The sequence below is a fragment of the Microtus pennsylvanicus genome, chromosome 21, assembly GCF_037038515.1.
Source record: "Microtus pennsylvanicus isolate mMicPen1 chromosome 21, mMicPen1.hap1, whole genome shotgun sequence".
Lineage (NCBI taxonomy): Eukaryota > Metazoa > Chordata > Mammalia > Rodentia > Cricetidae > Microtus > Microtus pennsylvanicus.
Genome location: NC_134599.1, coordinates 33,796,369 through 33,823,864, shown reverse-complemented (window position 1 = coordinate 33,823,864; position 27,496 = coordinate 33,796,369). Strand labels below are relative to the sequence as shown.

Genomic DNA, 27,496 nt, shown 5'->3' with positions numbered 1-27,496 from the left:
ATGTCACTATTCTATAGGGAAAAAAGTCAGAGTTAACATAGTGTCTCATGGAATTTGGTTTATATTCTAATTTCTTTGTTTTTAATTTGCAAATGAAAATTACGTTGGAAAATGACTATGTTTTAATATTATTTTAAAAGATTATAATGTTACTTATATTTCTAAAAGTTCTAATTAGAAAACTTGAAATTAACACAAAAAAATTAATGGAAGCCCATATTATAAAATGTCATGCTTTTGAGACAACATCAAGTTGTTTAAATTTTTCTTTGGAATGAGGACTTGTAGTCAAATCATATTTAGGAGAAATAAAATAATCTTACAAGTTCTTCCAGTCATTGTGCACAGTTGCTGTTGGCAGGCGCTCCAGCACTGGGCCTCGGGAAGTTTGCAGTTTCAATTCTTGAGGGTCAGGTTATATCGCAGATTTTTACACATTGCCTTAAGAACATGTTAGTGACAGCTAACCTCCTTTAACTTTGGAAATTTCTAGTATTTTAATACTTGTTCTTAATAGCAGGACTGTATACTTTTCTCTGTTAGTAATGCTATATATACGAAGAGAAGTTCTATGAGTATCTGTTGGCCATACTTAACTATTGTGAGCAGGAAACTCAGAAGGGACAGGTAAATATAAGATTAGACCAAGTGTATGTTTTCCTTTTTGTTGGTTAGAGCTCCCCACCCACTTTTTCTTGCCACTCTATGATTTTATTTTAGCACTGCGAAATATTGAGATAAGATTTGTTTGTGGAAAGTTAGATTCAACAAAATAAAGCTTTAATATTGCCAGGAAAATCCAAGAAGACATTAGAAAATGTTGGTAGCTTGAAAGGAGAATGGAGTGCCTGTGCTTTGGTTTGGTTAAGGAGCTTGCTGTGAGCGCCATTAGCCTGGTAATATTGAAGGGCCCCCGTTCGTCTGCTTTTCTGACCGTTACTGGGAGCCTACAGCGGCTGTTACTGGGGCAGTGTTGGAGTCCGGCTTCTCTTTGTCCTGCTTGTGCTCCATTGACTCTAGGAGAGCACTCGTCCCTCCGCTGTGTGCCATCTGCGTGGCTTGAGCAGTGCACATCCCTGTGAACAGCACCCCTACTTTCCACCCACTCATCCTGCAGGCATGAGCACAGACTGGTTCTTACTTATGTTCAGGAGCAAGAAAAGAAGAACCCTCCATTTTAATGTGTAAATCAGAAAAACAAGTAATTCTGGGAAGTCTGGAATCAATTAATCAGCAAGGGTATAGAAAAAAAGACAGCAGACATAGAAATATAAACCTGCAAAGTACATAGTGAACAAGAAATTAATTTAGAAAAATTATCATTTTTATTTAGGTTTAATTTTATTTAATAATTTGATTTTTGAACTATGTGCTATATATAAAAATATCTCTAGTCTTTATATGAATGCAGTTCTGTGATAATTGGTATTTTTATCTGTTTCATGGTATGTATTTTATTTATATGTGTATATGCTTGTGTTTGTGTGTAATGTACATGCGTATACAGGGATATGTGCCTCTGCATGCATGTGCGGAAACCAGAGGAAGACAAAGAATGTTCTCCATTATCACACTGTCTGCCTTATTCCCAAGAACTTAGAGCTCCCATATCCTTTTCCCCAAGCAATCCTACTTTCTTTATCCTGTTCAGCACTGCCATTGCAGGCACATGTGGCCACGTCTGGCATTTTAACGTGGGCGCTCTTACCCGCCTAGCCTTCTCTCCAGCCCCATGCCGTTTGTTTTAGCTAGCCTACCCACTGTTGAAGAACCATGCTTGCCAGCCGCAAGAGCTCCAAATATATGGCAAATGCATGAAGATCAGTGATACAGTCGTGGAGGTATAAGCTGTGTTGAGGGGAAGAAAGACACAATCCATGAGAGCATTAGAAGACCAGCTGAATCCCCAGGCTTCAGGCCCTTTCACCGAGTCGTTATAGTTGGCGTGGGTATGACCTGTGATCTCAGGAAATGACACTTGCTCACCGACACAGGTCTCACGTGTCCCTGTTGTCAAGCGACACAAACTGTACTGTGTAAGTGTAAAGGATAAATATTATTTACTTTAGAATAGCAGAATGACCTTGAGAAAGTAACACCCACTTGTAGACTAAACAAAGTTCTTCAGTCATCTCCCTCTCTTCCTAAGAAGGGTCTAGCTGGGCCAAACTGTTACACAGACAGAACGTGCAGAGGCCTTTGCATTCAGCGGTTTCCCATTTTCATAAGAGCCTTGAGTTGAATGTTTCTCTGGGCAACTAAACCTTGGCTCCACAGCCCTGTTCTGAGAGTGACATCTGGCACCGGGCTGATGTAAGTGAGTCTGAGGTTTGCTCTTGACAGAATGTGCTTTCTAGGCAGCGTCTGTGGCTCTGCCATGACCACATGCTGCTGCTGCTTTTTCTGCCTTCCAACTCCACATGTGACACTAAGGCGTTCTGACACCTGCCATTTGGAACCTGTACCTGCTGGGAAATGTCAGGATTTTCAGATAAGATGAAGACAGATATAACTGATCCTTCTCCCCTGCCTGAAGGAGGCTGAGGGCATTTGTCTGTGAATGAATTGCTGAGTGGTGCAGTTCCCTTATTTTGGGGAGAGATTATAGAACATTTGTGTTCAAGATTTCAGTGTGTTTATGTATTCTTATTCTCTCTTAGACCTCTTTGGTATGACAGTAAGGTGCTGTTTGGATAAGAAAATGCTCTAATAATCTTTTCTGGGTTTCATTAGGTAACGGCAAGAGTTCAGACAGGAGTTCCCTTCCTTACTCCCTGTGCATATCAGAAGCCCCAGTGGGAAGCTGCAGCTTTGGGAGCTGGGTTACCGCTGAGGTCTGATTACACATATGTACCTGGGCGCCCTTCATATCTGCAGTTGCAGGAACAAGAGCTCCCGTTCCAGATCTCCTCCCATCTCTTAGCATGTTAGGACCACAGAATAGTTTGTTGAGTAAGGCAGGAAAAGTGATAACTTAGTCAGGTTGTTCCTCAGAGTTACTGATGTTTCACTGATTGAAGAGAGGAATTGAACGCTGGCATCAAAGTGAGAGTCTGGAGGACTGTTGGGGCTGTTACTTTTGGTAGTAGTAGTAGTAGCAGCAATAGTAGTTTATTCTTACCTTGCAAACGTAGGAGTGCATTATAATATCTATATGCAGGTGAGTAAGCTATTTCCTAAGTTACGTTTACCTTGACTCTCAAGTCTAACTTAATCACAGTCTAACTCAGAGTAATTTGGGAAAGACACTCCTATGACTTTAGTCTTTCAATAATAATAATAAAAACCTATAAAAAGTTGAGAAGTGCTCTAAACACTGTGTTATTGGGATCCAGAGCACGGGTAATACTAAAATGTGGCAAACTATTGCCCTTTGGAGATCTGCCTCTGAGTGACCTTGAGTGGCACAGTGGGAAAGGAGAATGAACATTGGTCAACAGGCCTGTTCACTGTAGTGCAATGACGGATGGAATATAAAACCCATTGGTAGCAACCAGAAAGGAGATGAAATAGCATGAGGACAAAAGATTCATATGTTCACAAAATCCATGAAGTAGAACATACAGATTTGAAAATATTTTACAGTGGAAGCCTTGTAAGAAAACCTTCAGTAATAAAACCGTGCTCTGTTCTAGGTAGAACTGAATTCTATGAAGAAATCTTTTAAAATCTTCTTTCTTCATCTTTTAATTGGATCTTTCTTAGTGTAATAGCTTCTACAGAATCCAGAATATGTGTCTTAGGTAATAGCTAAGCATTTATAGTGTCTTCATCTTAGGATTTACATTTTTGGTATAAATAAATGATCAATGAGTAAACATTATTTTGGGTTTCACCTTGAGGGTTAAAAAAAATCCCATTTAATATGGCTCCTACTTGAGTCAAGTACATCTTAAAACATTTTGTATATTTGCAAGTTAGGGTTGTAGACAAGACTGAACTCCGGTTGTTATTGTTTCCTCTTAATTTAAAGTCCAACAAACTTTCAATAAAGAATTGTTGGCATGTAAATTATTTCTTTGAAGGCCCCAAAGTGAAGAAAAGCAATTTAATTAAACAACAACAGTCACACATAACCCACCATAAGGTTAACCAAATATACCCTTTAGAAAATAGGTTATTTGTAATTTCTATGTTGTGTATTGTCTTTCTTCCTAGTAATCTACAGAGTAGATAGAAGCACACCTTAACTAAGCATAGTGTCAGCCATGGGACTGACCAGTTATTGGCTTAGAAATCCGTAGTTTTCATTGTCAGCATTGTCTTCAAAGTTTAAAATACTCGCTGAAGGTAAATTCATCATGTAGTTAAAACCAGTTTCAGGTTTGATCCTCTCTTCTTCCTACAAAGGTTCATTAAGATGATAGCTGCAATAATATCATTGTTAGCTTTAGCTGTAAACGTCACATGCCCAGGAAGGGGGGATTCAGCTGAAGAATTGCCTACATCCTATTGGTCTGTGGGTACATTGTCTCCATTGCTAATTGACGAAGGATGGGTCAGTGCACTGTGGGCAGTTTCATCCCTAGGCAGGCGGGCTTGGGCTGTGTAAGAAAAATAACTGAACAAACCAGAGGCAGCACACCTCTAGATGGTGTTCCTCCTTAGTTTCTTCGTGCTCCTGCCTCCAGGTTCCTCCCTTGGCTTCCCTCACTGATGGGCTATAGTCTCCAAGCTAAAATAAACCCTTTCCTCCCCAAGTTGATTTTGGCTGTGGTGTTTATTACACCACAGCAGCAGAAAAGCAAACTCCATGAAGAGGCTTTGTTAAGACAAAATGGGAAGGATACTGTAAATAATGTGTTTGCATGGTGCATGCATGCTTGTGACTGCAGAAGAGCATCAACTTTCACATTTTCCAAGGACTGGGGCTTTCTTTTATATTTTTAAAACTATAGACTAATATTTGTCAAAGTATTAAACTTAAAAAACTTTTTAAAAAAAGTAATACTTGGTTCAAATAATTGAAGATTGTATATCTGTTAAATGACATGTATTAAGAATATTTATGGAACATTTGAAACGGACTAATTTTAGCAAGCAAACCAATTCAAAATGAGCAACAAATTTTCCCAATAGTCCCGGGAATGAACCCAAGGCCTTGTGCTCCTAACAAGTTCTTTGCCACTCAGCTGCATCCCAGCTCTCTTTTCACTTTCTATCCAGATACATACAAAGCCTCTCTAAGCTGCCAGGCTTGCCTTGTGCACACTGTGTTACCAGCCTTTAACTTGTGATCCTCCTGTTCAGCCTCACAAGTAGTTGGGATTACAGATTTGCTGTGCTAATCTGTGTGTTTTACTGAAGAAGAAAGAAAAGGTTAATAATACTATTTTGTAGCCAACAGAGTAGTTTTAGTTTAAAAAAATCCCAAACAAAATCAAACAAAACAAACCATAAATAAATAAATGAATGAATGAATGAATAAATAAATAAATAATAAATAAATAAATAAAAGAAACAAGTATTACCAAGGGTATGAACAAACTGGACTCCTTCATACATTGTACCCAGGTGACTTCTTGAAAAGCCAACTGAAGCTTACAGCCCAATGTTTCTACTCTTGAGAAATATATTCAAGACGATTTACTACTCAAGAGTTGAAAGTGTTTGTGGTGACAGTATTCATAAAACCAAAAAAGCAGGACCAGTCAACCTCAGGATGGATAAAAAAAAAGTACTCCTGTCAATGAAACATTATTCATCAGTAAGAGGAGACACTAGAACATGCAAATTGAAGATCAAGTATTATATGCTTCCATTAATATGAAGTTTGCAAAAAGGAAGCATGTAGAGAGGGTATACTTATAGGTACCTGGGGCTGCCAAATGGGAAATGAATCCACACATAACTATAGAGCAATTGTTTGAGATAGAAGCATTCTGATGGGCAAGTTTTATGAAATGGAAATTATACTTCCATGTGATGGATTAATTGATGAATGCCACCCATATTCTCTGGCATTTGAACACTCGGTCCTCAGTTGGTGACACTGTTTGCCGGGGTGGCGGGCTTAGGAGGTGTGGCCTTGCTGGAGGAAGTATATCAGTAAAGGTGGGCTTCGCACCATTTCCACTGTGCCCTCTCTGCGCTCTGCTGTGGTTTAAGATGCGAGTCCCCAGCTTCACGCTTCTAGCGCTGCTCCTCCATTTGGCCATCATGAACTCTTCTGAAGCCATAAACCTAAGGAAGCTTTTTCTTGTGTAAGTTGCCTTGGCTGTGGTGTCTTATCACAGGATTAGAAAACTATTATGTTTAATAAAGCCTTAAAATGAAAAATGTGTTCCCAGGACCTGTAGCACCAGCATGGCCAACGAACTTGCTAGCAGTGCAGAGGGTGGGCCCAGCCATTTGTGTTTAAGCAGGTCTTCCAGCTGATTCTGACGCAGGCTGAAGTCTGAGAATTGCTACTGTAGAATCAAGAGAAGCTCATTGGAGATGTGGGCAGAGTTGTCTAGTTTCTGTGCGTTCAGCCTGCCCTGTTCTGTAACTGCGAGAAAGGTTTAAATTAAGGGCTGTTCTAGTAGAGTTAAAGGAAATTACAGGGCAATGTGAGTAAAAATAAACTTCTCTCATGTTCTTGATATGTTCCCCCAAGAAGCTTTATGATTGTAATGTTTGTGTACCACATGTTAGTAAATTCCTGTGCTCTTTTAGGCTCGTCTTTGTTAATGAACATAATATAAACAGGTTCATTTGCCATAACAACAGTGGAAGTTTAGATCCTTGAAAGGAATTATTTCTCCTAAATATTTACACAGTGTAATGTAGCCAAGCTAGAAGTGTGCAGTGATCCTGGAAACGTGAAGATCTTGCTATTGATAAAGATAAGTGGAGCAGCTGGTGGGCTGGGCTTCCATTCTCTCTTCCCTTCAGTCTGAGGCTGTTTCAAAACTCCACTTACAAAGAAGGTTGATCTGCAGTAGATCTTACACATGGCATGTGCTATGGGGGCTCTTTGCAGCATTGGCTGGGGAACCAGAAGGGCCTGGAAATCCAACCTGGATGCTCTTGGAGGGCAGTAGGTTGGATTTTTACTTGCAGTATTGCTTATCTTGGGGCTTCTCAATGTTCACCTGTGACCTCGCTAACCTTTTGTGGGGAAGTAGAAATGTTAGATAGGATAAAACAGCTTTAAAAGAGGGGAGCAAAGGAGATGTGGGAGCCAAAGCATGGAAATAGTAAACTCAGGTCACTTGTCTGTGAAATCATGATTGTGAACACTTCCACTTAGGAAAGTGTTAAAGAGCGTGGCGCAACCATTGTTACCTCTAAAACTTCATTAACTGCAAGTGAGAGATCGGGGTTATTATTTATTGCAAACTCTTTTTTTCTATCTCCCGCCATATCTCTCTTTTCAAGGGCCCCCTTTCATGTGTTTTATTCTTCAGACGTAGCTTCAGTTATGGCCCAGGCTGCCTCGTCCTCACTCTTGGTTGTCCACCTCACGTCCCCAGTGCTGCGCTGGCTGCATGAGTGTACACTCGCCCTCTGACTGTGTCTCTCCCTGTCGTTTGTTCAGGGGTTGCTTTTCTTGTTTTAGTCAGAGCCTTAACTCCATAGCATTAGGTTATTGAGCTCTTATTTGAGTGATAGAGTATTATGTTCTCTCTGTTTGTCTAAGATTATGATTTTTTTAAAAAATCTGGATACTCAATAAAGAACATTTTGGAATAAGTTTCATTGAGAATGACGATAGCAGTCTGATTTCATATGCTTATTAGTAGACAAATTTCCACTGATGTTATAAATGGTAAATACTGATTGTCAGGTTGTCAGGATCTAGAGTCACCTTGGAGGGTAGCCTCTGGCATGCCTGTGAGGGATTATTTTACCAAGGGTAGACTCTGACTCAAGGGATTATCTATGATGGTTTCTCTTAGTTGGGTTAATTGATACGGGAAAACCACACCTAACAATGGGTAGCACCATCCCTGGACTCGGGTCCAGGACTCCATAGAAGCGAGCAGGGAATGTGCAGCCCTTCCTTCTCTGGCTGCAGACTGCTGCTAAGCTGCCTCTAGTTCCTGCTGCCAGGATTTGCTCCTTCCTGAGGGGCTGCATCCCCAAGCCGAGAACCGAAACAAACTCTTTAACTGCTTTTGACGGGGTGTTTTGTCACAATAACAAGCAAATTAGCCAAGACATATATTTAAGATTAAAAAAAAGAATGAATGAAGCAGACTTCCCTTCATTAAAAAAATTGTCATTCTCAGTGAACATTCAGAGTCATCTCTGTAAATTAAAATCCAATCAGAATAAGAAAATGCGGCTAATCTTTATTAAGAGTAGGTATAAATTGAGTGCATGTGAATTTACTGTTTCTGAGTTAACTGTAAATCAAGAGGGTCAGCATACTTTTGGATGTGGGGAGGACTTTCACAGAAGTCAAGAACATTTCAATGATAGAGTTAGAACATTCTGAAGCCTTCAGGGCTTCCTGCCCTCTGAGTTTTTGTATGGTGTCCATGATGACCCTGGAGCTATGTAGTTCTGCTACAGTTTCTCCAAAGATAACTAAGCTGTTTTTCCTGTCCCACATTCAGCAGGGCCTTTGCTTAGCCTGATAGCTGGTCCTGTGACTTGCTGAGTGGTGCCATGGACTTTTGTATAGCGATTTTATGTTGGTATATCATACAGATGGGGGTTGGGTGAAATATTTTTGAAAATGAAAGATGATGATGAAAGTATTGGAAGAAGAATTGTCCTACTTATTGTGGACGGTACACATAAGAAACAGAAGTACTTTGTGTTTGTGCCGTACATCTCTGCAACTGCTGGTGCCTCAGAGGAGGATCTCAACTTAGCAATAGGGACAAGCTCTCCACCTCCTTAGACTTTCAGTTCTGGTGGTTTGCTCCCCAACTGGCATTTGGTCTCAGTCTTTGACTCACTAGTAGGAGAAGGTGTTTAACACTTTGTGAGGTGTCGGTGCAGTTGCTTCTCTGAACAGAAACAGGCTGTACAGGAGAGTCAGTCTTTATGTGAATGCAGGGTTTTTGTTTGATTCTTTTAAAAAATAGATTTTATTTTTATTCATGTGTGTTGGTGTAGTGTCCATACCGTGCAAAAGGTGCCTGTAAACCAGAAGAGGCTATCAGATTCCCTGGAGCATTGTGAGCTGTCTGATGTAGGCACTGCGAACTGACCTCTTCTACCTGCTGAACCGTTTCTCTGAACCCTATAGAGACAGTCTCATGAGGCTTAGACGGCTCTGGTTCACCATGGTAGCAAGGCTAAAGCTTCAGCTCCTGTGCCTCTTGTACCCACCTCCCAAGTGTTGGAATGACAGGCTTGAGCACAGTACCTAGCTTTTCTGGTTTATTCTATTTTAGTGGATGTTTTGTTTGTGAATAGTGGGAGAAGATTGATTGCTAGTGCTCCGAGGAACTCAAACTCCACATTCAAGTTCTGCTTGGTAGTTGTTAAATTAATTGTGATCTGCCTTCCTTAGGCTTCTTCTTGCCTAGAAAGTATGCTTTTCATTCACTGTGCAGTGAGACACTGCAGGAGAATAAGGCAGAGCTCAGTTGTATTGAAATTGCTCTGTAGGCAATTGATAGGCTATCAATCTGGGAGTACATGGAGGTCTCATGGCTGGTAGACTCTAAATCCACCCAGACTTACTGTGGGTCCTCTGCATGGTAACTGTACCGTTGCTAATGCTGGTCTCAGGAAAATGTCCTTCTTTGAAATACTGCTAAAGACTTTGGTAACTGAAGAGGTGCCCCTGGCTTGCCCGCCACCAGATGGTGCTAGTGTTACACACCTAAAGACAAAGGCAGCCGTGCCATGCTGTTGAAATGTGACGATAAGGTGTGGAGATAAGATGTATTTTCTTTCCTTTTCTACCCTTGCTGCTTTCTTCACACACATGTCTTCCTGGTGTGCTTCTGAATGGATATTCGTTTTTACTATTGTAAGCAGTGAGATCATGAAGGATAAGATGTGATGGACACTTAGGTCTGTATAACTTGTCCTTGCTGTTAAAGTTTTCTTCATGCATTTGCTTCCCACCTGGCCTGTGTGTAAAACTGATAATATGAGTTTTCTGCTCAGTTACCTTCCTTTTATGCAGCCATTAAAATATCATGTTTACAATAATCTAAAGGTGACGTTCAGAGGTTATTACCAACAAAATATTGTCTGTCCAGATTTAAGTTGAAGTAGAATATTTTAAAACCTGGCAGTTTTTAAAAATATTATCCATAATAGCAGATTTCCTTATCACTTAGAAATTATACTTAAATTTTAAGCTTTTTTTTTAAAAAAAATTACATATTAAATATTACTGGGCTATTGCAGAAAATAAAAGAAATAATTTCTGTTTAGGTACTATTCACATAGTACATGAAGCTTTTTCTTTTTGTTTATACATATACTTTAAAGCTCAATTTTTTTATGGCCATACAGTTTTTTTTGTTAGTTTTTCATTTAATAATTTATCATGAATATTTTACATGAAGTCTAATCTTTTAGACAATAATTTTGATTGACAACTTAATTTGCCATTCATTGTACCCTTTAAATGATAAGCATTTTGATTTTCATTTAGTTTTGGTTGCTTTTAGACTATGAACAGTGCTGTTTAATTTCTTTATGTTTCTTAATCTGTTTCATATAAATTCTAAAATTATTGCTAAGTCAAGAAGAAAGGATAGTTTTTATAACTTTAGCTCAAGTTTTTATCACCAAGCTTTATAGTTAAATGTCCTTACCAGTGTTTGAGTTTTTCTCCCACCATCTTCCTGATCATAAACAGATTGCCTGTGTTTGTTTGTTTGTTTGGGGTTTGAGAGAGAGTCTCCCTACATAGCCTAGACTGACTTGTGGTCTTCCTGCCTCAGCCTCCCCTGTGCTGAAGTTATAGGTGTGTACTGCCATGTCCGACTAAGTTGCCTTTGTGTTCAAAATGACAAACTAGTGATCTAGAGCTCTCCGAAATGGTAAGCTCCCGTAAGTAAAGGGATTTAAAGGAGCTTGGCTGTATTCCTTAAGCATCAAGTCCTGGAGCCCTTCTGTTTGTACAGCTTGAGTTTTGGGTTTATTACCTATTTTTAAAATAGAAGCCACTACCCATCCATTCATACTTCATAGTAGACTACTTCATGGCCAGAACAAGGAATCAATTTGTTGTTAGTATTTTTTTAGGGATAATAATAAAATAAATAGAATAGAATTAAGATAAAATAAAAACTACCAGAGTGACGTTGGATCAGATAGAGAAACAGCAGGAAAAGAGCCCAAGAGAAGGCACAAAATCAGAGACCTTGTGTTTCCCCGGACTGAGATTCATGGACGCATTCAGTTTCTCTATGGATGCTTCCAGTCTCAGAAGAACTGCATTTAGAAAAATTGTTTTGAAGACTTGAGTGAAATGCTAGCTTTTCAGCATGGCAGAGGTATGATACAAAAAGAAGGAACCACAGTCTTAGGACCAATTAGAAACACAGCACTCTGTATTAACGGAGTAATCATGCCCTGGCTGATTTTTTTTTTTGTAATCTCAGTAACTACATTTTTAATTTAAGCAAATTACTTTTGAATTAAATTCTTCCACTAACATAAGAAAGCAAGTGATTTATTTTAAACATCAGAGGAAGCAGCAAAGCTATTTTCATATTTGGAAAATGGGGAAAGAGGAAGAAATTCATGCCGAGGCTTCGTGTAGCCTCTCTAATGAATGTGAAAACTGTTAGTAGCTCCAGGAAAAACTAACAACCCAAGCTTTCCTTATGAAGAAGATCTCACTTTTTCATCTTGGGTCTGTAAAGAAGAAAGCAAAAGGCTCCACATTCTCTTACTATCTGAGTCGCTAAGACAAGTGCTCTCAAGATTTTATCAAAACAGTCCGTCATGTTAGAGCCGAAAGGTTTCAATTCTGAAACTGAAGTAACTCTTTAAGAAAAGAATCAGCTGCTGATTTATGATCTATTTTATATAAACACCATCATTGAATTTTCTAGAGGAATCAAAAAATACAGTATTATTACGTAGAGTTTTGGGAGAAGTTTTTTAGTGAATTGAACGTAATTGTTTCTATATTGTAGATGTCTGACTTTTTAGGGTGTGAACGTATGGCTTGATTTTTAAAAAATATTAAAAGACACAGAAGACCCTAAAATAGGGTTTAGGTAAAATATTTCTAAAATGACCTATTTAATTCTAGAGAATCATCATAATAGCATGCGGTTCTGGGGAAATGTAACTCCACGTTGGCTTCTAAAATATTCCTTTGTGTATTACAAGCTCAAGATGTCAAATGTCTCCATTTAGGTGCTTGTCTTAGCTGTATATTTCAAAGGATCTTCACTGTGAGATTCTTAAAGTGTTAGTTCATGTGCAACTTTCTCTCCTAAAATACTCCACATAGTAAGTTTCTGTTACTCCTGTTGACTTTATGGTCAAATATATAAACTAATCAAATTGCTATGATTTTATTACTGGTTTATGCTGGAGAGAAACTTACTTTTTAAATAAAATTCTCAGTACATACTTACACATGATACTTTTACAAAGTTCAATGTTATTTTCTTCATATTTCTAAATTTGACAGACCATTGGGATAATTCCCTGTAGTTGACTGGGAGACGGAATTTAAACAGGATGTCTGATAAATCTGACACGCACTCTGTTGTTGAGTGTGTGCCCTTGAACTTGAAACAGGAATGAAACAGTGGGAGAGGGAAATTATAGCTTCTGTTCTCAGCAAATTCTCTTGGAAAAATTATCACCACTCTGATTTGTTTTGATCTTAGACACATACACATCTTAGGTGTGTATATGTTTTATATTGGAATAATCAGTGTTGAAGTTTCTCTTTGTCTAGATTATTTAGCTTTATGATCCATAATTAGTACTTAACTGTTTATTGGGCCCATTCAGTAAGTATGACACATGAAAATTTCTACATTTTGTATTGATTTAATATTAATGTTAATTGAAAATCTTTGGGTGCAGTGTGTCACATCTGTTTTGTATTCCTCTGTTTAAAAGAAGTGGCAGTATGGAATTTGGAGGAATATTTATTATCTGAGTACTTTTCTTTACAACGGTTTCCCCTCAGTTTGTTGAGAATTATAACCTTCAAGAGACAGTGAATCATTTGGTAAATTCTCAGGTACCGTACTAGTAAAGGCCACAGTTAATTAAAATTTTAATTTACCATTTAAGTTCCCTTCACTTAAATAGTTATAACTTTGGAAATTTCTGGAAATGATATAAAAATAGTTATAACTTTGGAAATTTCTGGAAATGATATAAAGTACATTTGTAGAAAGATTTTTTAAAAATATTTTCTTTTAATAATGGGTTCAGGCTGGAGCTCATCAATAGTTAAAATTTTTTAGAAAGGACTTCATTAGGATAGTTTGGTTTGTGTTGAAATGGTGCTTTCCATAGCTGGCCCCTGAGTAGTGTTCTCTTGTGGTAGTTTTACCCATTTTTCTAGGGCAAAGTATGCATAAACACAAGCATTTCAAATGTAACTTTCACTAAACTACTGCTCACTGTGTGGTCATTCAGTTACAAATGGCTGTAATGAACGTGACGTCCCTCCTAATATGTGTGACATTAGCTTCATCTTTCTGGGCCACATCAAGATCCTTCAGTTCATGGGGCTTACATTTCTAAGTTTTATTTATTATTATTGTGAGAACATGCAGGCACGTGTGCCTTGGCTCGCTAGTAAAGGTCAGAGTCCGTTTTTCAGGGACCACTTCTCTCCTTTTTCTCTGTGAGTTCTGGCAGTTGAGTTCGTCGAACTCAGTTTGTTCTTCAAGCTTGGTGACAAATGCTTTTATCTGCCAACCTACTTCACCGGCCTGTGTTTTCTTCACTTTATTTAATGCTGCATTTTATCTTTAATCAGTATGCAGTAGAAGATGAGGATAATCTAGATCTTACGTTGGAGGGAAAAAGCACAATTTTCTCTTAGGTTAAACTTACTCAAGCTAAGGAATTTCATTGATCTTGGACATGGTTTAAGTTCTAAAGAAAACAAACTCAGTTTTTGTTTGGGTTCTAGGTGAAGATGTAGCATACCTAGATGAAGGTATGAGTTCTTAGGGACCTGTTGTTAAGACAGTGGATCTTAGGAAAGGCGCTGACAGAGCTGGACTCTCATGTCAATGAGAGTAGTATAGTCCCCTCAGCTGCGGGGGTCCAGAGCTCAGCCTTGGGGACCAGGCAGGGTAGGATACAGACCCAGCATGGTTGCTCGGTGGCTCCTCAGCAGTGACCTTGAGCACGTTGCCTACCTATAAATAGGACCTGACTCACTAAGCTTATTTCTGTGGAGGACTTGGCTTTGTGCTTCAGAAAATGTTTGCTCTGCTACCATTTACACTATCCTCGTGGTGGTGTTCCTAGGGAACGAACATCAGCCATGCTTGCCAACAGCAGTGCTTCTGTTTCCTGTCTTCAGACTCTCAGGAACAGTGGTTCTCAGCTTTCCTGATTCCTACGGCCCTAAATACAGCTCCTCATGTTGTGCTTACCCTCAACCATAAAATCACTTCATTGCTAATTCATAACTGTAATTTTGCTACTGTTATGAATCATAATGTAGCATGTCAGGAACTCTTAACCCTAAAGGGGTCAAGACCCACAGGTTGAGAACTGCTGCTCTAGAATAATCTCAAGTGTTAGTGACTCACAGTTGTCACATTTCAATCTAGAGTTTTCCCTTTGATTTATCAGTGTTTGGTTAATAGCAAAGGGCAATATGTTAAACATTATCAAAATTTGTCTCAGATGGTTGAAGTGGAATTTGCGGAACCCAGAATGAGAGAGGTCGCTAAAAGAAGAATAAATACACTGACATGATTCTCTCTGAATCCTCACATGTGGGTGGTCATGTGACACAGCTGAGGGTCTATTGGGTGCTGAAAAGTAAATAGTGTTTCTTTGCTTTTATGTCTTAAACGAGAACTCCAATTTAAAATGTTTGGTCAAACACTGTACCAGTGGTGTCTGCGAGGTTGTTCTCTTTGTGGTGTATGAAGTTTGGAGCCACAGGAGACAGGAGAAGTGTGGTTTGTGTGGTGCATTGAGTGAGGAAATGATGAGCTGATGCCTGAGTGCCTGCCCGAAGTGAAAGCTTCAGGTTTGCTCTAAGAATGGCTCTGAACCTCCTGATAGGATGCTGACCCATCTGACCTTTCTCTCTCTTGTATGTTAACTAGAACCAGGTAATCACAATAGTGTTATGGCAGTGGCCTCTGCTGTGTGTCCACCCATGCACATAACTGCCATACCTATAATTGTATACTTCCCAAGATGCTTAGTGTGATTGATTCCAGTGGAATTCATAAATGTCAGTCAAGAGTGCTTCCCAAATACAGGAGCGGTAAGCCTGTGTTTTTGCTCTACAGAAAGGCAGATAAGCGTATCTCAGTGCTACTTATATGGTGGAATAGTTGATATTGTAGTTTTTGTTTAGCTCTGCAGAGAGCACCTTGCCTTGGTATTTTCTTGCAATGCTTAGTTTCATTCACTTACTCTCTTTGACCAGATGGAACGTTTGGAAAATAATGTTCCCACTTTCTGTTTCCTCAGTATTGTCAGTGAAGCAGGGGCCTCCATCTATAGTGTCAGCCCGGAAGCCAACAAAGAGATGCCGGGGCTGGACCCCAACCTGAGGAGTGCAGGTGAGTAGACATGCTCCATGACACGGCGTGGAATTGTGATAGTCTGCATTTGCCTATGTGACAACTAAATACTTTACATAAAAGCAACGCCACATCTATAAGACTTGGCACATTCATGTGCATTAAACTAATACTAGGAATTATGAAAAACATGAAGAATAGTGCTCTTATGTTTTTAAATACCTTGCAGTACTCTAGAATTAATGAAAACTTAACACAAAAGTCTTATTAAAATTAGATGCTAGAGTTCAGTAACCAAGAAAATATAATTACTATTAAATAATCAGTATTGCATTTTCTTGGCAGTAAGTAGCAGAAATATAAAAACATGCAGTTCCAATGTAAACATACATAGACTTTGTTTTACTACAAAATGCTTGGCAACCGAATCTTCTCTCTTGGTCTCTGATTGAGCCTGTCATGGTAATGCATTACTTTAAAAAGCATGCCTTTCTTTTATTTGTACTTGGTTGCTTTGATGTCTACGATGTAGAATAGTTAAAATTTTGTAATTGAAAATTAAAATACTTTGAGACATCAAGGGAAAATAATTGGTATAAATAAAATTTTAGAGTAAATTTCTGTGTAAAAGGGAATAACTATGTTACTTTCTTAAAAATTGATGTTTTAATTTTTGTCCTAAAATATTTTAATTGACTTTTAGTTTTTTAACTCTATATCTGGAAATATTTTTGCTTTGATCCAAAGTTTAATTTTTTTTTTAATCTGAAAGACCCTGTTGTTTCTTTTAGATAACTGTTGAAATGACACAATTTCCTAGGTAAACTATCCTCTCAAATCTTGCTTCTTCTTTGGTGGCTCCCCTATCACTGCAGCTGAACCTCCTTCCCATGTCTCACATGGAGCTTGCCTTGGAACAGTACCGTGGGTGACTGTGGTAGGAGTGGGAATAGCCATCAGTGCGGGAGGTGTGGTTCTTATCTCTCTTACTCAGGGTGCAGGAGACATCGCACCTGATTCTTCACCAAGATCCTTCCCACTTGACAGAAGAAAAAAAAATTAAGGCTTTAGCCGGCATACATTTTGTGAGTGTGCTTGTAATATTTGTACGTAGAATGTCTGAATGGTTTTAAAAAGAAAGTAGAAGAACTCTAGAAGTTGGCTTTATCTTCCAACAGAGTATTGGAAAGAATACCTTTGCCATAATTTCTGGGAGGAAATAGCTCCCTGGGCTTCCCCACGTCTCAAGAAACTGATATTTTATCCTAATTACTGAGCTATGCAGGTGCACAAGTGTGCTAGAATTACAGGTGAAAACCAGATTACAGTGTCCATTAATGCCTTCTGAAGAGAGAAGATTAGAAAAAGATGACGCTCTCAGCCTGCTTCTATGACTCTGATGTGAGAGTGTAACCAGCTGTGTCTTCAGTCTGTAACTCACTGCAGATACACCTTCCTGCTAGCTCAGCTTGCATCTATGCGGAAAGTGATGAGATTTATTCCAACTCAAAGCATTTTATCAAGACACTTAAGTCTTCAAAGTATGTCCTTTAAGGAAATAGTCTAAGTAGCTTAGAGACTCCAGTCTTGGTTCCTAGGGCCCACTTCCTTTTCATGCCTCATTTTTGCCCAACATCTTGCTGTTTCCTGGTAATCTGCACCCAGGATGATTTCCTTTCAGACCTCTAACCACTTTTATACTTTAGATGTAGTTTCTGACCAGATTAAGATGATTGAAGTTCAGTCCCTATCATGGCACTGTTGATAGATGGTTGACCCTTACCTAGAGAATTGGGGCCTAGTCCTGGGTGTTTGAACCATAAAGCTATCACCTTCAGAATGGACAGACAGCTTTTCCTAAGAGGCCACACTGTTCTCTACCCCTTCAGCATGTGGTTTTTCTCTTTATTCCATGCCATAATCCATTCAGTTTCTACCAGAAGCCAAATTAGATGAGGCCAATCAATCTTAGCCTTTCTAACTCTACAACTGTGAATTGAATTTGAATGAGCTTTTTTTTTTTAATTAGTGACCCAGTGTCAGGAATTTTGTTGTAGCAACTGAAAACAGATTTATATAAACTCTCTATAAATTTGCTGTGTTAGAATATAACAGAATTATAACAATTTTAAAAGTATTAAAATGTATCTGAAATAACCATCATAATGACATCCTTATCAGTGTATTGAAAACAGTTGTTCTTGTATTAAATGTTTATATCCCCCACAGTAAAGCAAATGAGAAGGATTAACATTCAGTTGATAGAACTAGTAGATTTCTGAGTTAACACTGGAGAGTGAATATTGCCTTCTTTCTTTCCCTTATTTCTGAAATTCTTTTTTAAAAAAATGATAGAAACATGAACAGATAAAAACAAGGGCCAGAAAGAATGAGATGAGAGAGACGCAAGTTTTGAAACCTGAAACCAGACGAGACATAAGTGAGCGAGCCAGCTCCCACCATGTTGAATCTTAAGACAGCAGATAGCATACTAGAACACACACAGACAGATAACCAGAAGATTGTGGCACACCTGCTGACTCAGGAGTGTTGTGGGCACCTTTGGAAGTATATTGGGAAGGGTCCAAAGGAAGAGGGTTGATTGAAAGTCTGTTTAAAAAGTGATGAGAACAGTTTAAACAGAAGTCCTACATGATTTGACAATTGTGCTCCTTGGTATGTACTCAAACATGGAAAAGAAGAACTCAAGCCATTACTTAAACACCAGTGCTCTGTACCACCTGTCACAGTAGCCGAAAGCTGGGAACAATCAGATGTCCACCAGCGAGGACTACATAAAGGAAATGCATTGTTTCCACACAACCATAGAAAGGGTGAAGCAGGCCAGGCGGTGGTGGCGCACGCCTTTAATCCCAGCACTTGGGAGGCAGAGGCAGGCGGATCTCTGTGAGTTCGAGACCAGCCTGGTCTACAAGAGCTAGTTCCAGGACAGGCTCCAAAACCACAGAGAAACCCTGTCTCGAAAAACCAAAAAAAAAAAAAAAAAAAAAAAAGGGCGAAGCACTAAGACATGTCATGCCATGAGTGGAACCTGAAAACATAAAGCTAAGTTAACAAAGAACCAGGGGGTGGGTGGGAGCCAATGCAAAGGCCATGAAGAGATGCAGCTTCCTGGATTGCTCCCCTTGGCTTGCTCGGTCTGCTTTCTTATAGAACCCAGGATCACCTCCCTAGAGTGGCACCATCTCCAGTGAACTGGGCCTTCTCATGTCAGTCATTAATCCAGAAAATGCCCTACAGTCCACTCTACTTGAGGCATTGTATTAAGTTGACAAAAAACTAACTAGGATACTTTCTAATGAGAAGGAAAGTGATAAAATGAGATGAATGTTTGACTTTAGAAACAAACTCTTGTCTCATTAGGGTTTCTATTGCTTTGATGAGACACCATGACCACAGCAACTCTTAAAAAGGAAAACATTTCATTGAGGCTGGCCCACAGTCCAGAGATTTAGTCTATTATCATCATGGAGGAAAGCATGGTAGCACACAGGCATACATGGTGCTGGCGAGGGAGCTGAGAATTCTACATCCAGATCAGCAGGCAGCAGGAAGTAAGAGACACTGGGCCTGGCTTGGGCTTCTGAAACCCCAAAGCCCACCCCCATTAACACTCTTCCTCTAACAAGGCCACAGCTACTCCAACAAGCCACACTTCCCAATAGTGCCAATCTCTATTAACCTATGGGGGCCATTTTTATTCAAACCACCTCAACACTTCTGTTTAATATTATTAGATAATAAGACAAAGTTTAAAGACTGTTTACTAATTCAGTGGTTCTCAACCCTCCTAATGCTGTGACTCTTTAAATACATTTTTTCATCTTGTGGTGACTCCCAACATAATTTTTGTTGCTGCTTCATAACTGTAATTTTGCTACTGTTATGAATCATAATGTAAATATCTGATATGAAGCTCCTGTGAAAAGGTCTTTGAACCCACAAAGGGATTGTAACCCACAGGTTGAGACCCACTACTCTAGTGCTTAACTTCATGTCACAGTATCCCTTACTATCATCATTTATATCTTTTTATTGAATTTATAATAGTACTTCCCAATATTTTAAGTTTTCTCAGGCCTGTATTCATAAGAATTAGAGTCTTTCCCTTCTAAGAGTGTCTTACAAATTAGATTAGATATAAAATTTTGTGAATGTTTGGTAAGAGCTGATAACAAAGTAGTTGAATAAAAATCATGATGTAGATGAAAGAATGTTTGAAGTTAATTTTTGTATAAATTCTTTCCATACAATATATTTTAATTATTTTTTTTCCATCCCCCAATTCTTACAAAATCTTCTCCACCCTACCTGCCCAGCTTCATGTTCTTTCTCTCTCTTTGAAAAAAAAAAAACAAACACAAACAAAAACACAAAAGTTGTTTCCAAAACTGGAAATCAAAATAAGCAAAAGGTTTAAAAATGCTCAAAGCAAAATGATATTTTAAAAAAAGTCTACAAAGTAATGTTTGTTTTATTTTGACTAACTACTCCTGGGCTTGGGGGCCTGCTCTGAGGTGCAGTAAATATACCTAGTGAGATTCCTTTGGAAAAAACTGGCTTTTCCTTTGACAATGGGCATCAAATGAAGATAGCCTCTTGGTTAGAGGTCCATGTGCACTCCACCCCCTCTCATTGCTGAGCCCAATCTGGCTTGAACCTGTGCAAGTCTTGTGAGTGTTGGCACAATCTTTGTGAGTTTGTATGTATATCAGACCTGTTGTGTCTGGAAGATACTGTTTAAACTGTTTACTTGGAATAATTCATTATCTCTGGCTCTTAAAGTCTTTCTGCTTCCTCTTCCACATAGATTTCTGAGCCTTAAGTGGAGGGCTTTGATGAAGACATCCTATTTTGGACTCAGTGCTCCAAAGTCTCTCATTCTCTGCACATTGTCCAGTTGTGGGTCTTTATGTTAGTTCCCATCTACTGCAAGAAGGAGCTTCTCTGATGAGAGTTGAGGAAGACGCTGATCTATGGACATAGTCTATCAGTAGGGGTCATTTCATTGCCATATTCTTTTAGCAGAATAACAGTAGTAGGTTTTCCCCTAGGGCCCATGACCTTCCTAGTTTCAGGTTCTTGGCTCCAGGTATGGGTTCCATCTCACGGAGTGGGCTTTTAATTGAATCATAAAGTTGGTTACTCCTATAACACGTGTGCAGCTGTCACACCAGTGCATCTTGTAGTCACATCACTGTGTTAGATAGTAGTGTCTGTAACTGAGAGATACTGATTATTACCTTTCTTCTCGAGTAGCATGCAGGGTACCCTCCAGTCCCATTAATACTAGTCAGCAGGGGGGCAAGCTTTTAGTTAGACACCAGCTGGACTTCTCCATGTTAGATGACATAGGCAAGTGTTGTTTTCAGCAATAGGGCCTTACCATGAGGATGTGAAAGTACCCAATAGCCTGGGCAGTACCTGTGATGTCTGGAGGCTTTCATGGGACCCCTTTGGTCATGATTCAACAAGATGTAACCCTTTCCTGGCCCCAGAGATTATCCTTGGTGGCAAAATAGGTCTTGTTAGCACAACAACTCCCCTATTATTTGGTAACTCCGTTTAGATTGCTTCCTTATATGTATGTATTTTAGGACGCTTCTATAGCAGTAGGCTTCCATACTTAGGTTTCTTGGTGATGAATTGTGATGTGTGGAAAGGAGTGTGGTTAAGTGGGTAGATTCCAGAGCAGACTCAGTATACCCTACAGCCATATTTAAATCACCCAAATGTATTTACTAACCAGCATAGCATGGTTGCCTTTTAATATTCTAACATCCATTTATTATTAACATCCAATCTACTTTTAATAAGAATATTAGCTGTGTCATATTGGTAGCAATGTAAGATTATTTGAAGCAAATATCCCCATACTCTTTAAAGCAAGAAGCACCCTACTACCTAAGCTTTATTTAAAGAATGAAGAGATAATTGTATGAGAACAGGAGCAAAATATTTTGTTTATTTTTCTTTTTTTTTTTTTTTTTTGTTTTTTTTTTTTTTTTTGGTTTTTCGAGACAGGGTTTCTCTGTAGCTTTGGAGCTTGTCCTGGAACTCCCTTGGTAGACCAGGCTGGCCTCGAACTCACAGAGATCCGCCTGCCTCTGCCTCCCAAGTGCTGGGATTAAAGGCGTGCGCCACCACCGCCCGGCTTGTTTATTTTTCTTAATCTGTAGTCCTTTCTGTGTGTGTCTTGATAATGCCTGGGGTCTTAGCCAGGTGTGGTGGCTCATATCTACAATCTCAGCATTTAGGAGCCGAGGCAGGAGGATTATCCTGGCGTGTAGTAAGTTCCAGGTCAGTCAAGGCCACAGAAGGTGACCTTGACTCAAAAATAATAAATAATGCCTGTAGCCCTGCTGATGTAATTAGGTCTGAAATGCTGAATGGAATTGGAGGTGGGCACTAGAGGGATAGGTTAAGTATTTGTGTCATAAGGACATAACCTAAGTAATGATCTGAGTACTGTTTTTTACATTAAGTCATACTTGTTTTCTGATTCTGTGTTGTTGTTTTTTTTCAGTTTCCATAGCAAGGCGTGTTCAAGATCCATTAGCTGAGCTAGTGAAAATTGAGCCGAAGCACATTGGAGTCGGAATGTACCAGGTAAAGCAATGTGGATCATTTAATTTTTGAAATTTGGCAATACAAAGAGTGTGCTTAAACCTGGCATTATATTTAACCATTACTGGAAGTAGATTTTCATTTTCAAAAGTTATGCAGTTGATAGGAAGGTAATAAAAGTTTCAACTCTCAGGGAAAGAGACTACTTTCCTTTTTTTTTTCTTAATTATTTTGATCAGGTTTTAAAATCGTCCATAATCAGATTTAAAGACTTTGATAGCATTAAGCCAGGCATGGTGGTCTTTTTAACTCTGTTCTAAAAATGGAGGTACTGTGGACCATTGGGCTGTGTGGCTCTTTGTTTAAATCAGAATAAACTCTTGCTTGTTTCTGGTCTCCCAGGAGAAACCTCTGATATTTACTGTGACCTTTTCTGCATTCATTTCAATTTGGTCATTATTAGTTTTCTGTTTTGACCCAGAACAGTCTAAAGTCTCGCTCCAATAGTTGTTGCTCCAATGACATCGTCATTGTGGTTTTTGTAGATACTGTATTTTCAAGTCTTGAAGTTGTATGTATGCACTGAATGATTGAGGACAGCAGTAAACCTTGGCAAGTTGGATCCTTGGTGACATAAGAATCATACAGAGAACTTATGGTACATGGAGTCCAGGAGACTCGTGTCAAAACTATTCTCCTTTTTGTTGAAATTCTTTCCTTCACCATTCCTGTGATATGCACTTAAACTCCCAGCTACTCAGGAGGGTGAAGCAGGAAGAGTCCTTGAATTTATAAGTTCAAGCCCAGCCTGGCCAGTAGTCCTTGTTGTTTGGTTTGGCTTTTGATACAGAGTCTTACTGTAGCCTAGGATGGCCTGGAAGTCTGTAAGTAGCCTAGGATGGTCTCTAAGTCATAGCAATCCTCCTACCTCAGTTTCTTAAGTGGTGGAAATATAGGCAATCCTCCTGGCAAGAAAGTACTTCTTAGATCTGAGATACAGTATTTTCCAGCCTAGTTTCCATGGAATTTAAGTGGTGCTGCATTGTACTTCTTTCCTAGAGAAGTATTATGTCAAGTCATGGCATCTGTGACTACCAGAGATGGAAGAAACTCTAGAAATCATTCAGTTCTACCCCATTACTTAACACTATAACACAACTAACATGCTGTGCCCCAGAATCAAACAGTGGCAGAATTTGGATTAACATGTCACGTGGATTATGATTCAGCTGAGAGTATTAGCATTTTATGATAGCTGGTGGTAGAGTAACTATACTTTTTTAATACTTATAGTTGATTGAGTTGAGAGATGTCTTTGAGATTAGTTATACACTGGGATGTGTGTGTGGGTACATTTCCACAGAGGGCTAATAAGGGGGGGAAGTGTGTTCTTTTTGTGGGCGACACTACCTAGTAGACTAGAGGGCAGAGGAATGAACTAGAAAGGAAGGAGGCCAGACAGCAGGCATGCTTCTCCCTGCTTCCTGGCCACCGGGAGGTAGACCGCACTGCCTCACTATTCTTTCCCTGTCATGATGTACTGAAATTCCGGAAACGTTGAGCCAAATGAATCTCTTTCCTTAAGTAGTTTTGCTCAGGTTTTATTCACAGTAATAAAAGTCTAACAAAAGATGTTTAACTGGGTTTGTTTGTTTGGGGACGATAGTCATTAAGGGATCACTAGGAATACCTGGTATCTAAGGAGTACCACCTCGTGTTTTTGTAACATAAGCAGATGAAGTTTTGGAACACCTCAAGGTCAGAGAAAAGAGAGAAGTTTCAGATTTATGGAACCCAGGAAGCCTACCAAGTTTTTGACATTAAGGCTATCTTTAAGTCTTTAGTAGTAGAGGACTGACCTCCAGGTTGGCATTCAGACGTAGTCTTTAGTTTCAAAGAACCTTGAATTTATTCCAACAGCACTGAGAAATCACAGGCAAATTTTAATCAAGATAATGGTATGATTTGTTCAGTCTGGTGAGAACGAACGAGACAAGGAAAAGCAGGACAACTGATTAAAGTAGCTGATAACTGGCCCATGTGAGTGATGGTGCTCGGACAACACTGGTGGCCGTTAATGTAGACAGGAGTGTTTCGTGGGGACTACGTGGTAGGTAGGGGAAGAGATTGTTAGGGATTTGCTCAAAGAGGTGTACTGTTACATGTTTTATGCCTTGGTACAGAAACTTTATGAATAAAGATCATTAGTTCCACCTTGAACATGTTGGTTTGAGATGCCTAGGAGATATCCAAGTTGAGTCTACTTATCTGAGACTGAGGGAAGTAGCCATGCTAATTCAGGGTGCACATAGTTGAGCAGATAATGAAAGGTAGACCGACGCACTGAGTTCTTTAACTGCACTATCACCCCAGTGTGTCGACACCCTACATTCCAGGAGATGGCAGAAAAGACATATGCATGTGAGTCTGTACCCAGGGAAATGCATATTTCTGTGAATAGCTGCAAAAATAAGGAGTCCCACCAGTGGGTGGAACTCAGGAATTTCTAAAAGATATTAAGCATGAATAATAGTGTATTTAATATAATAATAATAAATAGAAAAGGCCTGGTGGACCTATAGTCCAAAACACACACAAGTCATTAGTTAACACAAAAGCTTGAAGCCAGATGATATATTAAGGAAATTATTTACCATAAATTTATATGTATTGTATGATATTTACATATTTTATTGTTAAGAATTTAGATTATTTCTTTGTTGATTTGTAAGCATTTATGTGTTGGTTTATTTGAAACATTTATACAAAATATATAAAGAGCCTGCCCATGGCATGTCATCATTAAAAAAAGTTCAGGCTTTTGAGCCACGTAAACGTGCAAGTGCCTATTACCCCAGATACTTGGATAATTAATAAGAATTCAATACTTCCCCGAGTACCACACCAAAACCTTGTCTCAACTACAACAACAACAAAACTCACTAAGTTTTATTTACATGAGAAATCACTCTTAATGTGATGTTTTCAAGTTACACAGAGTTGGTAGTGCTGCAGTAAACGGGTCTCAGAGTGCAGCTGTGAGCTTCTGTGGAAGAAGACAGCACCTGGCAGGCTGGATAGGATGAGAGATTGTTCAGATTTTCTATAATGAATATGTGTTTTATTTTAATTAATATGTATTTTGCTTTAAAATACATATTTATTTCTATATCTCAGCATATGGACCATGTAATGTTAAGTTTTCATACCGTGTAAATCAATAAATCATAGTAGGACTGACCTTCTTTTTCATTTGGGTCCACTTTGTGATTTTGTTGTAAATTTTATCCTGACTTAAAACACAAGAACGGCCAGATAAACATGGCTGACTGAGAAAATGAAAGGTGTTCACAGAAAGTTAGATGAAATAGCAGAAACTCCAGTGGTATTTCAATGGAAACTGAAATGCTTTTGGTTTAATGGCAGCTAAAATCCTTGCGGCAGTGCTCCAGTTCTTGTCTGAGAAAATGAGGAGAGTTGATTTTAAAAACACATGCCTGTCATTATTTCTGGAGAGCAAGACAGCCAGTGTGGTCGAATGACAGCATATCCTTGATTGACCCCTAAAGACTTTGCTGGAAAGTGGCTTGGGACGACTCCCAAGAAAACACTCCCGGGCGAGAGCAGCATGACGCAGGGCTGCCTGGGTTGGGCTGTGTGGGATGTGGGGAATGATGGCTTAACTTGGCCTTGTCATACCCTGAGTTTAAGTTTAAATAAGTTCCATTTACTGGTTCTTTGTTTCTTTTTGGGACTATGTTCTTGCGCTTTTCCCACCCATTAGCACCTGCATTTGGTAAAGTGTGTGTCTGGTGAAATAGCAAGGACTCAGAACAGCCCTCTGTCCTCTCCGTTAGATCATTGGTGCTGTTATAGAATGAGATAGTTGTGCAAACCATCCTTGTTCCTCACTCCTGAGAATAGCGAAGAGCACAGTAAAAGGAAAATCACCTAGCCATAGCGCTGCATGTCTTTCTAGTAGAACCTCACAGATAGCAATTTGCATTTCTCCTCTCCTCTGTGGGATCAATTGTGGCTAAAAACAAAGAGGTAAATCAAAACAAAACAGGCAGCTCTTTCATGGAGAACATACTCGACACTTCCAGTTTAACCTGCAGGCCTGCTAGGTGTCATTTTGTTTAAGTCTATAAAGGTAAGGCTTCTCATCTTTTTGGTGTCATTTGCTTAGACTTTTGTTTTTTCAAGACAGGGTTTCTCTATGTAACAGTCCTAACTGTCCTGGAACTAGTTCTTGTGGACCAGGCTGGCCTCAAACTCAAGAGGTCCGCCTTCCTCTGCCTCCCCAGTGCTGGGATTAAAGGCGTGCACCACCACCACCCAGCTTGTTTAGATATTTTTAAACACATTTGAACTACTGAGTAATGTGTCATTACAGAGTGAGACTCTTCTGAGTCCACCCAGAGTTGCCTGGGTGACTTGCTTAGATTGGTACTGTTGTCATTATTGGCACTGATAACTAAGGCAAAAGTGAAACAGAACACTTCCCAAGCCAAGACTGCTTTGTGTCAGCTTGACAAAAATCCATAGTTATCTGGGAAGAGGAACTTCAACTGAGAAAATGCCTCACTTGCTGGGCGGCGGTGGCGCATGCCTTTAATTCCAGCACTTGGGAGGCAGAGGCAGAGGCAGGCGGACCTCTGTGAGTTCGAGGCCAGCCTGGTCTAGAAAAGGTAGTTTCAGGACAGGAACCAAAAGCTATGGAGAAACCCTGTCTCGAAAATAAAAAAAGAAAAGAAAAGAAAATGCCTCACTTGGCCTGGACTGTAGGCAGGTTTTCGTGATTAATAATTGATGTAGGCGAGCCCAGCTTACTGAGGCAGGGCCACCCCTGGGCAGGCAGGTGGTCCTGGGTTCTGTCACAGAGCAGGCTGAGTAAGCAGCGCTCTTCTGTGGTCTCTGCTTCAGTTACTACCTCCAGGTTTCTGCCTTGGCTCCCCAATAATATATTGTAACCTCTATGCCAAATAAACACTCTTATTCCCATGTTGCTTTTGGTTACGGTCTTTATCACAGCAATAGAAACCTAACTAAGGCAGCCACCTAGGTTAAATTCCTGCCAAAATGATTTTGTAGTCTCCTCCCTTGACTAAGCAGGACACAGACTGTCCTGCCCACGAAGTTAGGAAAGACATTTAAAAGTCTAGTAGTCAGAGCTTTCCTTGCTGTGAACTAACTGAATATAAACAAGTAATTGACCTTGACAAACAGTGTGAGCCAAACTCATATGTTATAATTTGTTAATAATTACCCAGATTTTCAATTTTAAAAATTATCTC

At 39.4% G+C, this 27,496-nt stretch overlaps 1 protein-coding gene across 1 annotated transcript in view; it reads left to right on the top strand.

The window, feature by feature from the left end:
• Srbd1 (S1 RNA binding domain 1) overlaps positions 1 to 27,496 on the top strand; it is a 177,522-nt gene that overhangs the window by 81,853 nt on the left and 68,173 nt on the right. The window contains exons 15-16 of the mRNA XM_075955407.1: positions 15,559 to 15,650; positions 22,159 to 22,241. Coding sequence (XP_075811522.1) covers positions 15,559 to 15,650; positions 22,159 to 22,241 — 175 coding nt within the window. The remainder of the gene's footprint in view (positions 1 to 15,558; positions 15,651 to 22,158; positions 22,242 to 27,496) is intronic.